The sequence below is a fragment of the Typopeltis vanoorti genome, chromosome 11 (genome assembly GCF_054136105.1).
Source record: "Typopeltis vanoorti isolate ZY-2024b chromosome 11, IOZ_Tvanoo_1.0, whole genome shotgun sequence".
Classification (NCBI taxonomy): Eukaryota; Metazoa; Arthropoda; class Arachnida; order Uropygi; family Thelyphonidae; genus Typopeltis; species Typopeltis vanoorti.
In genome coordinates, this window is record NC_143559.1 from 47,583,642 (window position 1) to 47,598,341 (window position 14,700).

At 33.4% G+C, this 14,700-nt stretch overlaps 1 protein-coding gene across 1 annotated transcript; it reads left to right on the plus strand.

Moving 5' to 3' along the window:
* Positions 1 to 8,249: 8,249 nt before the first annotated feature.
* LOC150101537 (cytochrome P450 2A7-like) lies at positions 8,250 to 14,053 on the plus strand. The gene is made up of 4 exons (XM_090400830.1): positions 8,250 to 8,385; positions 11,523 to 11,775; positions 12,341 to 12,528; positions 13,875 to 14,053. Exons 1-4 carry the CDS (start codon positions 8,250 to 8,252, stop codon positions 14,051 to 14,053), a joined length of 756 nt encoding a protein of 251 aa, XP_090256956.1.
* The last annotated feature ends 647 nt before the right edge of the window (positions 14,054 to 14,700 follow it).

Sequence of the window (14,700 nt, forward strand, 5' to 3'; positions counted from 1 at the left end):
ACATATGATACTTACATTTCATACTTTGGTTTACATGTGATACGTACATTACATGCATTTGGTAATTATTTATTGTTTTTTTTCTTTTTGCTGTGTTGGCAAGCTACGAAATCTATGATTGAGAAATTCGCGCACGCACGCACGCACGCACGCACGCACGCACACACACACACACACACACACACACACACACACACACACACACACACACACACACAGAAATAACTTGGAATGTATTGATGCGCCGTTGAACTGGAAGGCTGAACGAATATATTGTGTTTCATTAAGTTTGTATGGTATTTTTCGTGCGTGTTTCTTGTTCATACTATGTCCTTTAGAGCTCTTTTCAGGCTACTGTAGTTTGCAAGGTGTTTCTGTATTCAAAAGGTAATTTGTTTATCATGTCTGGGATGTAGAAGTTTCGCGTGGCCTTTCCATAGTGATTATTGTATTTATGTGTGATATAATTAGTACTCTGAGGTCTTGTTATACGGTATGTATTTCTGACTGTCCTGTAGTTGGCATCGAAATAATGTTTTAGCAAAACTGCATAGTGACATAAATGTTTTGCTGTTAATATTTTGTGTTCTGACATTGCAATGTATATAAGGTCGTTATTTTCTCTTTGTTCCCAAAAGATCAGTTTTATCATTTTGTACTGTAGCGACATTAATCTATTTAATTTGTAGGGTGCACAGAAAGCATACGTTGTTATAGCATATCTTAGTATATGTTGGCATAGTGCTTTGTATATTAGTGTTTTTAGGCGTATGGGAACTATGTCTTTTAACCTGTAGAGTTTGCCACTTATTGTTCGGAGTTTGTTGTGTGGATGGTTTATGTGGCTATTCCAGTTCATATCTGCATCGAAGTATATTCCAAGGTATCGTATTGTTTCAACTTGTGATTGTAGTAGTTTTGCTATTCTGTGTGTTTTTTATGTTGGAAAGTGGATGTTGGATGGTTACATATTTGATATCAACTGGTCGAGTCAGTGGATTTCTGAATATCATTAATTTTGTCTTTTCTGAGTTTAGGTGTGTGGAGTTTTTTGTGAGCCAGTCTATGATCAGATTTATGTCATGCTGCATATTTGTTTGGGCTATGCTTGCGTTATTATGGGTGGATATTATTGCTGTATCGTCTGCGTATTGGAATATCTTACATTTGAGTGGTAGCTGATTAATATCGTGCGTGTAAATGTTGAATAGAGGTGGAGAGAGTAGAGCTCCCTGTGGTACTCCACAGGTTACTGGTAGCTCTCTGCTTCGGTTTGATCCGATACGTGTGATATGCTTTCTATTTTGGAGGTAGTTTGTAAACCACCTGTGAAGAGGCCCGTCTATTCCAACATGCCTGAGCTTTTCTAACAAGGTTTGATGTGTAAGAGTATCGAATGCTTTGGTTAGATCTATAAAGACTACCATGGCAATTTTGTTTTTGTCTAAGGCGGTATTAATTACGTCTGTAAAGTCTTCCAAGAGAGATGTTGTTCCCTTATTTTTCTGAAAACCATATTGTGTTTTGGGGATAACATGAAAGATCTCAGTGTATGCTTTGAGTTTCTTCAGTATCATCCTCTCTATAATTTGATTAATAATTGGTAATGTTGCTGTGTGTCTGTAATTGCTGATTAAATTTCTTTTTCCTTGTTTGTATATGAGTGTGATTATGGCGGTCTTTAGCATACTTGGTATCTCTCCTGTTTTTAATATTTTCTTTATTAATTTTAGTAGGATAGGACTTAAACTAGTTGCATGTTGCTTTATATCTTTAGGTCTGATACCATCTATTCCTGGGCCTTTGTTTGGTTTGATTTTATGTATTGCAGAGAGAAGTTCTGCTTCTCTTAAGGTTAGAACCATAATGTCTGTTTTGATTGTGGTCCAAGTGGAGGGTCTCGTTTTGTGATTGGGAAATATTTCTGTGCAGTTCTTGGATGGAGTCTGCAAAGTATTGGTTAAAGTCATTTGCTAATTGTTAGATAGGTTTTGCGTCTTTCATGAAGCTATGTTTTATGGTTTCGGTGGCGGTGGTGTTGGGAACAAAATCCAGCATCTCATTGATCAGATGCCAGGTTTGTTTCATGTTGTTTTGTGCAGAGGTTAGTTTCTCTCTGTAGCAGCTTCTTTTTGCACTTCTGATTTGTTTTGTAAGGCGATTCCTTGTTATCTTATATTCAGTTTTTAAAGCTGTGTTATTTGGATATCGCTTTAATTCTTTCCATAAAGCGTCATTTCTGTGTATTTCTAGGATTTTGTGTTGTTTTTGAACGAATTCTGACTTTCTTTGTAGCTTTCTTATATATTTCCTCCAGTGTGAGTTTAATGTTTTCGTATAAGATGCCAGGTGTTCTCAGTCTGTTTTTCTTATTTCGTGGTTGACTATTTCTTCGTCTATTATTGTTTTCTGTCGCTTTTCTTCTGTGGGATATTGCGTGGATATTGTCTTGGTGTGTAGGTTTAGAGCGGTGAAATAATGGTCTGCTACTTTGCACTTTATGACTGATGCAGTGTAGCTGTTTTGTAGTGCTCGAACGTTTATATGATCTAGACAGGAGGCAGAGATAGTATTTCCGAATATTTCTTCTCTTGTACATGATGTTATTGTTGGTATTGGATTATACAAGGATAGCGTGTCTAGGTATAGTACAGTGTTGTTCTGGTTTTCGTTTGCAATATTTATGTTTGTCACCAATTATCATTAGGTATCTCTTTGAGCATATTTCTTGGCTTGAAAGCCAACAATTGAGTTCGTGCAAGAATTTTATCATGTTTAGGTCTAGTGGCCTGTAAATAGCATTTAGTATTATGGGATGCTGTGTATTGGTGGTATTAGTGATTTCGAGGCAAAGGGTTTCGGCATGCTCAAACTGATAGGCCGTTTCTTTTGCTATTAATTTTTGTTTGATAAATATTATTATTACACCCCCTCTTTTTGTTTGGGGGCATGATCGATGTTCTTGGAAGCCTGGAATTTGGAAAGCAGTCGCTTCGTCATTAGTTATGGATACTTCTCTAAGAATCAATATATCAGTAATATCAGAGTAATTCCTCAGATAAGCCTGTAACAATAACCAATGTTTTCGGATGTTTCTGATGTTAATATGCAAGATCGAGAGACCTCTCGCTTGTACTGTGTTTTGTTTCCATGCATCAAGCGATTCAAAAGTACAATTACTGATGTATTCTGGTGTAATTACATCTATATGATGGTTCACATTCATTTTTGTTGTGTTGAGATCTTCTTATTGAACTAAGTTGGAGTCTTTTGTTTCACTGTGGCAACCTATTTTTATCTTCCGAGCTATTTATTTGTATAGACTTTGAAGTCTGTGACTTTCTCAAGAATATTTTGCCGTCTTTGATCCATAAAAATTGATACTTTTTTTCTGTTTTTTCTTTTCTTGCTTGGTACAAAAGATTCTGATTGAAATGTGTTAAATACTCAGATAGAAAGATTGGCGTATTGTCTTGCGATGCATTTAAATCCTTGACTGCTGTTTTTTTTTCAGTCTGCTGGCTTTTATGAGATTGTGTCTTGTAGCCTTGCTTGTCAGACGAACTATGACTGGTGGGGGTCGTGGCGAGGCTTGTTTTTTTGTTCTTCCTGGGAAACCGATTTATGGTCTAAATATCATTTTGCTATAGGGGATGTCAATTGCATGGCCTAACTTTAGAACTACGTCTCTGAGATTTTCTGTGAATTCAGTTTCTGGAAGACCGTTTATGACAAGGTCTTCTTTATGTTGTTGTTGGTTTAAAACTTCGTATTGTAGTTTCAGGGAATTAAATTCTTAACGGAATTCCGATGTGTCTTTTATCAATTTCTGCTGTCTTTCAGTTAATGCGTTATTGTCGGTTTTAATGTCTTTTACCGTTTGTAAGACTTCTTCGACTTTTGAATTATTAAATTTAACAAACACTTCATTTTCGCTAATTTTTTTTTGTTATTTCTTTATTCTGTTTATCAAATAGTTCTTGGACAAGATCTACCAATCTGGCTTTTATATTTTCTAAACCTTTTTCTAGTAATAAATTTACGGAACTCAAATTATAAGACTCACAGGTATTTTTTTGTCTGTTCAGTTCATCGTCCGCTTCTGCCTCCGGCGGATCAGTTGCGTCTTGGGTGGCAGCGTTTCTTTGTTCTCTCTGCATTATAGGCATTTCCATTCCGCTCGCTTGGCATTGGATTTGGGTTGCCATGTTATTTCTCAAAATCCGGAACATGTAAAGTGAAGATTCCTAAGACAATTCCTGCAGGTTATATGACTTCCGTCGGACGATAATTCCTTCAGGCACTTGTTGCACTTCATGGTTCACCTTTCTTCCCTTGGACTGTAAACTGTAAAGATGGCGATATCCTTTGTTCTATGCTCGTTAGTGACCACGGTGAACTCTGCTCAATTTTCAGCACACTCAAAATTTGGGTTTCACTTGGGCGATTTCGATAAATCATATCTCACTGTCTTCAGCGTGACACGAAAAGTTACTCTGTGACACTTTTAAATTAACAACAGGAGTTAGAACCACATTAAAGTATAAAAACTGGACCACCGATACAACCATGCAACCGTTTGTATGCCTACACAGCGCCCTCTGTGATAATATATATATATGACTATAATATATATGACTATAATAATAATAATAATAATAATTATTATTATTATTATTATTATTATTATTATTATTATTATTATTATTATTATTATTATTATTATTATAATAAACTTGAATTAAATAATTAAATGTCGTAAGCACTGAACCAATCACTAGAGATCTATAAATTTATTAAATAATTATTATATGCACGACTAAATTAGCGTAAGGCAATGATTTTTTACTTATTTGTATCTTATTTGTTAAGGGCTTCCATCAAAAAACGGAAAGGAGTGGGAGGAGCAAAGAAGAATTTCTATGCATCTAATGAGAAACATTGGCTTAGGAAAGTCTTCATTTTCCAGAGAAGTTCATGTGCGTAAATAAAGTGACCATCATTTTATTAATTAATTTTTTTAATATTTATTGTCAAAATAATAACTTTGTTTAAATGGTAACAGCCAAATTTTTGTATTTGGTTTTTAATAATTATTCGTAGGAGGTTATTGTAATCTTGATACATCTACAACAAAAAATGAAATCTTCTTAATATATCTATAAAGAATTTGTCTTTGTTCAAAGCACAAATCTTTGTATCATTCGAAGAATAGCAAAAGTCTTCTTTCAATGTTAAAACATATGAGTCGCTGCTTCCAAAACAATTTATGAATTTTTAATGCAGTATATAATTGTCTTCTCAATTATAAATGCTAGTTGAATGCTTAATGCAATTCCTTTTCTATAAATGAACCTTGAAAGTTTATTACAACTGAATCTTTACTTTTAGGAAGACGTCCATGAACTGTTGGAAATAATTCACAAATTCAATGGCAAACCATGTGATTATAAGGATTACTTGAGCAAAGCTAATCTTAATACTGTCTGGCTGATGATATTTGGAAAAAGGCTACCGTATGATGATCCATTATGGACTACATTAATTAAAATTTCTGAGGCATTTATGAGATACTTTGGTGAGGCTGGATTGTTGACTTACTTTCCTTTGCTTCTAAAGCTATTCAGATTCTTAGGATGGCTGACATTTGATAAAGATAGACATCTTTTTAAAAAATTTTGTGACTTGGTAGAGTAAGTAAAAGGTTACATTTCATAATTTTTCATTTCATAAAAGTTTTAACACTTTTGATATATACTGAAAACACTGCTTACGCATGAGTTGCTTCCAAATCTGACCAATCACTCATATGATCGTGATAAATTGGGAAAGTGGATTCTTCCCGTTGATGTTTTCCACTCGAAGTAATACCACTCTAAATAATAAGCAATCAGTTAAAATACCTTTATTGTATTTATACAACCACTAATTGATCTTTGAAGACCAGCTGCATGAGGGATCATGTAGATGTTCTTCACTGATTTAAACAAAACTTTTCATTTCAGGATTCGTCTAGTAGTCTCTTTTGTAATATTCGAAATTTCGGTTCTCCTATTTTCGAAAAAAATATGTAAAGTGTATAATCTAGATAAAATCTAGAAAAGATGGAATCCGTTCCAGAAAAAAAAAACAAGTCTTTCTGGCTTATTTATTCTTGCAGGACTTGACACAGAGGTAGTGTATCTGCTCACCAGACACAGAATATGGTTTCAAGTCCATAGCCATCCTGCCCCCTCAAGTATGGATGTTTCACTGTCCTGCATACTAGCGCCTTAATTGGTGGAAGTGGTCGATATTCGGATTTGGTCTCTTGACCAAAGATTCTTCTATATATATATATATATATATATATATATATATCGTGGTAAAGGTGGCATAAGCTCTGATCACTAATCTTAATATTTACCCTTAATGCCAAAACACATCTCCAAGTAGGGGATGTATGATGTTTTGTATTAAAGGCAAGGGTGGCCACTACCCAGACCGGTTTCGACCTTTATTGAGGTGTATTTAAGTAAAGACCTCTCTAAAAATCATGATGATCCCGAGACCATTCCATAGTGGCCGAAAGACCGTCCAACGCAGCGTTGTTCCACTGAGTGGCTCACCCTATCACCAAGAAGAACTTCTCAGCGTTGGCTCCACCCAGTAACAGGCTCACCCCACCACCAGCCAAAGCCATAATCTCAGCGGTGGCCCTACTCAGAGACAGGCAAAAACCTATCACCAAGCAGAGCCTCTCAAGGCGATCCCAAATCAGTTAGAGCCAGACTAGAAATGCCAATATTTTAGTAATACAGAACTTATAAGTATTTTACCAGAACAAGTTACCATAAGGCGTTTTAGCCTTATTAAGTAAAAATCTCAGGAGGAGATATAAATGTAGAAAGTATTTTACCTTGGGTATGATAAATGTTAAGAATATCAATCAATTTTAAACCTGGTTTTACTCCATTTCCCAAGTAAGCAAACAGACAAACAAATCAAGTTTGCGCCTGCAAGTGATGTAAGTCTAGATGATCCTACAGGTAGTGCAAGACCAAGGCAGTATATATATATATATATATTAAAAAAAACAGCTCTTTTCCCACAGATGGTAGGAATGTACTATAGATTAGTGGGTACAAATCACATTAAAAAAAAAACTCATGCTAAACTTCCGCTTCTCTCTTTTATGAAATAAGTAAACCTTTCTGACACTTTTCTCTCACAACAATATTAAATAAACAATCATGACACAGTTTTAACTTTCATGAAACGTATTTATTTCAATTATAACTTGCCTTTTCTTCAAAATATCATGCAACCACCCTTGAATAGAACTTTAAAATAGCACTTTTTGTATTCTCTCCGGGCACACAAATATTAATTTAAACTGTTAGCCATAATTAAAATGAATTGTGCTCATACAGTTTCACGAAACTTACCATTACCTATCAGCTGAAAGAATTCAAAATAACACACACACGAACTCAAAAGACATTTGATTTTATTTCGGTTCTCTTATTTTTGAGAAGAATATGTAAAGTGTATAATCTAGGTAAAATCTAGAAAAGATGGAATCCGTTCCAGAAAAAAACAAGCCTTTCTGGCTTATTTTATTTTAAAATAAAAATAATATCAATATCCGTCCAGTTTTTGGTTATCAGTTTAATAGTCATGTTTATGTAAATAAATAAGGATACCAAAATATTTCTTATTATGATATGAGCTTTTTTTTACTTTCTTCCCAGATAACGTCCGTTTCTACATCTAAGATCCGTCATCTGAATTTACCATAACGAATTAATAATTCGTAAATTGATATCTGTATCATTTTTGATAACATTACAAAACCGCTGTGAAGAATAATACCAGTCACGAGGGTAAAAAAAAGTTTATTCCATTTTTAGAAAACAATATTAAATAAATTAAAATTAATAAAAATTGAAAAATAGAAATTAACAGAAAAAACTGCACATTTTTCAACTCTGCTATAGTTTCATTTTAGAAATAAATCCATTTTGATGAGCGTGAATATTTCCGTAATCTAAGTAACCAATCGAACAATTTATCGCATAATTAAATTAACTTTCTCCATTAATAAGATTGCAAAATTTCTCGGTGAGTAAAAATAAAAACTTAATGGTAACATTCCTGGTAATATCTTTATGCCTTTTATAGCTGTGCGAGAACAGTATGTAAGTTAAGCACATCGAGTTTTCTGTAACTACAGGGAAACAATGAGAGAATTAAGATTACGATTAATTATGAATATAATTGATTATAGAAAGGAAGTAGAGGAACGAAGAGTAAACCTTGGGAGCAGAACGAGTGAGGATTTCTTAAGTCTGTATCTAGATGAAATGGAAAACCGTTCTGGAAAGGTGGACACATCTCTCACCGGTAATACTAACAGATTTATATATTTTATTTCATTTATAATTAATTTACTATAATTATTATTCATTATTTTAGAATTTTTTTCTGAATTATTAAATGATTCCGTTTTTTTCTTGTAGGCAGATTCTCTTATCAGCAATTTCCATAGTTGTAATTTTTAAGACTTCTTCGAAAAATATTTTCTCTATTATTATTATTATTATTATTGTTGTTTTTTTTTTTGCTTGACTGTGCGTTTGGTTCATCAAGAGTGGTAGGTGAAGATATCAGGATAATAAAGCCAAGAAAACAAGCGAAAAATTACATGTTTATTATTTAAAAATGCTATTTCGGGATTGTTTATCATGTTTTATTAACTACGGTACTATGCTAATCTACATATCACATCACAGTTCACAAAAAAAAAAATCGTCTTGTAAATCTACTTGGGGCTTGTGAACTCTTTTGTCTTTCAGACAAGTCTAATAGTTGACATGCTATGCAACGATTATTATGTTGTTAGTGTGTTTGGGATTAGCGTGGAATAATCACCTCCATCTATACAAACTTTACATCTGTGACTCTGTTTAAAAGATACAAAACAAATGCGTAGAAATAGACATAGAAATAGAAACATTTCATGTCATATTTTACTCATATTACTATTTTTATTCTCCGGTGAACTATGAAATAGATTTTGCTTTGAATATTCAAACTAATAGTCAAAAAAAAAAATAGCTGTTGCTTTTATGGACGTCTACAGATAATCTCGTTTGTTCTAAAAATAATAATTGCTTTTCTCTCTCTCTCTCTCTCTCTCTCTCTCTCTCTCTCTCTCTCTCTCTCTCTCTCTCTCTCTTTCTCTCTCTCTCTGTTTCACTCTCTCGTTCTAAAATAATAGAACAGATAAATACTTTCATTTATCTTGGATGGGAATTATCATATGAAGGAGAAGAAGTCAAAAATTATAAACTTCAAAATTTTTACAGATTCTAGGCCTAATAAATAGAACACGCAATTGAAATATAGTAGAAAAAGAAACACAATACTTTAGCAGTGCCAACATTATATTATTACAGTGAAATATGGGTAATAAATAAACAAGATAAACAAAGAATAAAAACAAGTGAAATGAGATTTATGAAAAGAACTGCGGAATAGGCATTATTAGACCAAAAAAGAAAGTTATATTTTAAAGAACTAAAAACAAAATTAATAGAAGAAAAAATTAAACAATTATAAACGAAAATGGATAGAACATGTAAATCGAATGGCAAACACCAGATATCCTAAAAAAAATAAAAAAATTTAACCATTTGGAAAGGGAAGGCCAGGTAGACCTCAAAACAGGGATATCAGATGGATAATAAGTTCGGAACAGACCAATATGGTCTGTATTCATAACTAGTGTAATGAGGATAATTTTTTATTATAATAAATAAATTAAATGTTATATAATTTAAGTAAATTCTACATTTTAAACAATATCGATTAAAAGACAAGGATTGAAGTTGCACTGCAGTCCTTCATGAAAATGAGAACACTCTTCTGCAATAAAGACCTAAACCTGGAAGTCAGATGCCGAATGCTGAAATGCTACGTGTGGTCTATTCTGCTCTATGGAGTTGAAATCTGGACATTGAAGCAGACAACTATCAAGAAAATTGAAGCCTTTGACATGTGGCTATAAAGAAGAATGCTAAAGATATCATGGACAGAAAAAATTATCAATGAAGATGTCTTAAAATCCATTGGCAAAGCAAAAGATCTTGTACAAATAATCAAGAAACGAAAAACATCATATCTTGTCCACATCATGAGAAACAGAAAACACCAACTTCTACACACTATTTTGGTATGAAGATTTGATGGCAAAGGAACTAGAGGAAGAAAAGAATATCATGGTTTGACAACATCTAGACGTGGACAGGAAAGAACAGCGCACAACTGCTCCGATTAACGCAATAACGCAGTTTGTTTCGCCAAGATGGTCTATGCCCTTCGACAGAAGATAGCACCATGAGAAGATGAATTTATATTAATATTCTGTTGGCAATAATAAATTCTGCGTCCAGGAAGGGAATGTTTTGGATCTTCTTTAAAATTTCAAGAATAATGAGATAAGTAAATTTCTTATAATTGCCAATTTTGGCATTTTTGCTATATATGAGGACCATCAAACTCCTGAGTAATTTTCAACTTATTTTTTCCTTCTCCCAGACATCCTCCTGTTGGTAATATTTAATTCAGTTTTTATACACACTGATCTAACCCAAATTACGGAGACTATTAGTTGGTTATTTGGAATTATACTCAAGCAATTAAGGCTAAAACCACGGTGTAATATTATTATTATGATGATTATTATTATTATTATTATTATTATGACATAACACCTCCAGAGAGTTCGAAGACTCATCGAGGAAGGGCACCTTCTCTACAACTCTCCATCTCCACTAACCGCAACTACCTCCATCATCTACACCAACCCCATCTACCGCCGACCACCAACACCACCACTTGTACCACACACAAGCATCCATGCCAACGGCATGATTCGAACCCACAATCTTTTGGTTGGGGAGCAGATACGCTAACCACTCGGCCAACCAGGTCGGCAATGCGTGTTTGTGTGTGTTTATTGCACGTGGTTTCCTGTGTCCGATTTCGCTTAACTGAATGAAGAAAAAAAAAAAAAAAAAAAAACGGATTCGTCTAACGTGTCAATGACAGAAACTGCGCAGTCTCCTTACATAATCGTATCGACATTAAACCAACGTTTTGGAGTAAATTTCTTTCGCTGCTCAAGAGTTATGATCTCATGAGGAGACTGAATGAATTCTTTCCCATAAACGTCAATAGAAAGATTCTTCTCGCAAATCAACAGAATAGAATCTTTTTTCTAAACAGACCTCGTTATTATTATCATCCAGGCTTACGGAAGATCAGAACTACTTTAGTTTTGGCATTTTATATTCAAGTACAAGGGCGTAAATATTCCTAGAGAAACAGATCTGCTTTTAGTGTTATTTAATAGACAGAAGTTTTAATTTATCTAGGAAAATCAAAGGCAGTGAAGCGGATTATAATATCAATAGTTATGTAGAATAACTTGTAAAAGAGTATATTTGAATGGCACGTATTTTTCTTTTGTATTTCAGTTCCATCACTTAAGGGAAATGCACAAGGTTTCCTAATAGCAGGGATAATCGGGCCGACCATTGTCCTTCAGTGGTTCTTTCTTAGAATGGCCGATAATCCCAACATCCAGGAACGCATTCAGAGGGAAATAGATACTGTTACAGGTCAATCAAGAGATATTTGCTGGGAAGATCAGAAATCAATGCCTTATACAGTTGCCGCTATCAGAGAAACTATCCGTTTGACAGTAAATACGTTCGCAGATCTCCGATGGTGAGTATGGTATTTAAATTTGTTACTCTACTTTTGCTATTCTATTGAGTTGTAATAAATTATTCTCTCATTTGTTTTATGTTTGAGGGAAATTTCAAGATTTTCAAAAAAATTTCAAGAAGATATTTGAAGGTATATGTATCTTGAAATGATGATACTGGTTAAAATATATTATGAACGTTTTCAAATTTATTATGAATATTATGAAGAAAATGAACGGAGAGTAAATAAAACAAAAGAGACACTGTGTTTAACGTGAAAGTTATAATCTGTGTATATGAATTCCTACTGAAGGATTAAAAAGTCACTTCTACAACCTTTCTATGAAATCAATGAAATGAATACAGTTGGATCTCTCTTTCTCTCTCTCTCTCTCTCTCTCTCTCTCTCTCTCTCTCTCTCTCTCTCTCTCTCTCTCTCTCTCTCTCTCTCTTCCTAGCATTTTTTCTTCTGACTTTTATCTAAATAAAATAATATTAAATAATGCATGGGAAATAAATATGAACATCCAGTAAAATAAAGTTAATAATTTTAAAATTAACTATTTTCTTTTTCATCCTTTTAGTACTTCTGCAGATACGACAATTGGAGACCACTTTATTCCAAAAGGAACAATTTTGGTTCCTCTGATGTACGGTGCGCAAATGAATCCCGAAATGTTTGAAAATCCCACCGAATACCGTCCTGAAAGGTTTCTTAACGAAGATGAAAATTCAGTTCTAAAGTCAGATGCTTATATACCATTTAGTTTAGGTATATTTTAACAAGTTTTCTATAATTTATTTGATAATTATTATGAAATTATTTATGACTCTGATAATTTATTCTATATTAGTTTTATTCGAAACTTGTCTAATCAAGGTCTTATATACATAGAAGAGAAATTTTAAAGTTATGTTTTCAAATTTATTTTTTTAAATTATTTTAATCGAAGAATAACTGAAAGAGAGAGAAATCGTGAAAATGATTTATTTGGGACTGAATTCGAGAAAGAAATCGTGACTGCAAACTTTTCTGTCACCAGCATCTTACCTCACGTCGTCTTCATTACGATGTACATCGATGGCTATGGATTTACTTATGATTCAACATGTATACAATGAAGAGTATTGGAAAGAATTAAAGTCGTCTTGTGTTCCTAAAGTGTACCACAAATATTATTGTCTGAAAACCTGTGTTTTTAACAGGGTGTCAGAGAAGGACTAAAATGGAAATTTTAAAAGTTAAAAATCTTTTCGCATGCGGAATATATTGACTAACACGAACAACCTTCTGCAAATTCTATTACTGAATGGCGAGAATCGAAATATTTGCAGTCTCTTCCTGAAGGTCATTAGAGAACCTGGAGCTTTGTCACAATATGACATACTCAAGAAGAGAATGCAAACATAGAATAACTAGCACTGAAATATGAAAAGGATAGACAAGGTGTTTTTTCGAAGAGATTTGTTATTTCTCCTTCTATATAGAATAATCTGTCATACATGTTTTCCAGGAAATAATTCATTATCCACAAAGCCTGAAATGTTCCACTATAATTCCATCCACTTGGACTTTGGTAAAATCATTAATCGCAAACGAAGGAAAGAAATGTGATGTCTGCTCTCCACTTTATTTTAATCTCGCTATATAGGAAACTTTGACCATGAAATGCACCATCAAAACGCATACTTTGTTCTCAATTTTTAATTATCATTTTGTTGAACACAACTTCTAATGTCTTCGATGAAAGAAATATCATAAGGATCTCAATAATTATGCCGAATTTTCACATAAGGTATGTTTGTGTGAGCAGAAAGGAAAGTGATAAAATGAAAATTTATCTTACATTATCGATAAAAGATTTAAAAGAGGAGACTGACCAGCAGGCACTGCGAAGTAAAATCAGGCATCAGCTGAATATTGTACTATGAAGGCATTCTACTGTTTTATAAACTATATATTATTTGTTTCATTTATTGGGTTCAACCTCCTCTCCATCACTTGATATGTATGACTATGGAAGAGGAAGATACTTTTTTCCAGGTTGACGTTTTTTGTCTTTTGTCCTCAATGATCAGGAAATATAATAAATCGTGATTTTCCCCTTTACTTTATAGGAAAACGAAATTGTCCCGGAGAGGGTGCTGCCTATATGAGTCTATTCATTTACGCATGCTCAATATTACAAAACTTTGTGGTGAAATCTCCCGATGGCGGGAAACCAAATATGAACGTCGAGCCTCTGCTTACTTTATCTATGCCTATAAAACAGAAACTGTGCTTCATACCAAGATAACTGCCAGTGGATGACGAGTAAAGAATATGTTAAATATATAAAAATACAGAAATGTGCACAAATAATCTAAATTTTAAATAAATACTTCAGTACATACCTATGAAAGTTTTAATTCTAGGTTGCATGTCATCTGTTCATTAATGAGGCAGTGGTGAAATGAGTTGTCATTAGTTAATATTGTCCTGTATATATAATATCGTAATTTATTACAATTATTTAAATCGGAATTAAATATTTTCCTTTCTGCAATTATTGTACGTATGTGACACGTCCAAGTGTTCCAAGGACTCATCGTGGCAGGGAACCTATTCCACAACTCTCCGTCTCCACCACTCAATCCACCATCTACAGAAATTCGATTATTGGAGATTAAAAGTGGGTTGGAAAAAATTTCCCGTAAAGTTCTAAATTTCACGTTACAGTCTATCTAGGAGGAATTCCTTTAAAAACTTAAATAATTTTAATGAATCCTCCAAATATTTCAAAGATTAAAGTAATGACTACAATGAATCAAATAATAATAATAAAACAAACTGCCGTTCTTATCGGCATTCATTATCAAAATAGTGAAATCTGGCGAGACTCATGTGCTGTAGTAACACTTTACTCTTAATTCTAGATAAAGTGTCATTAATGTCTTTAATAAT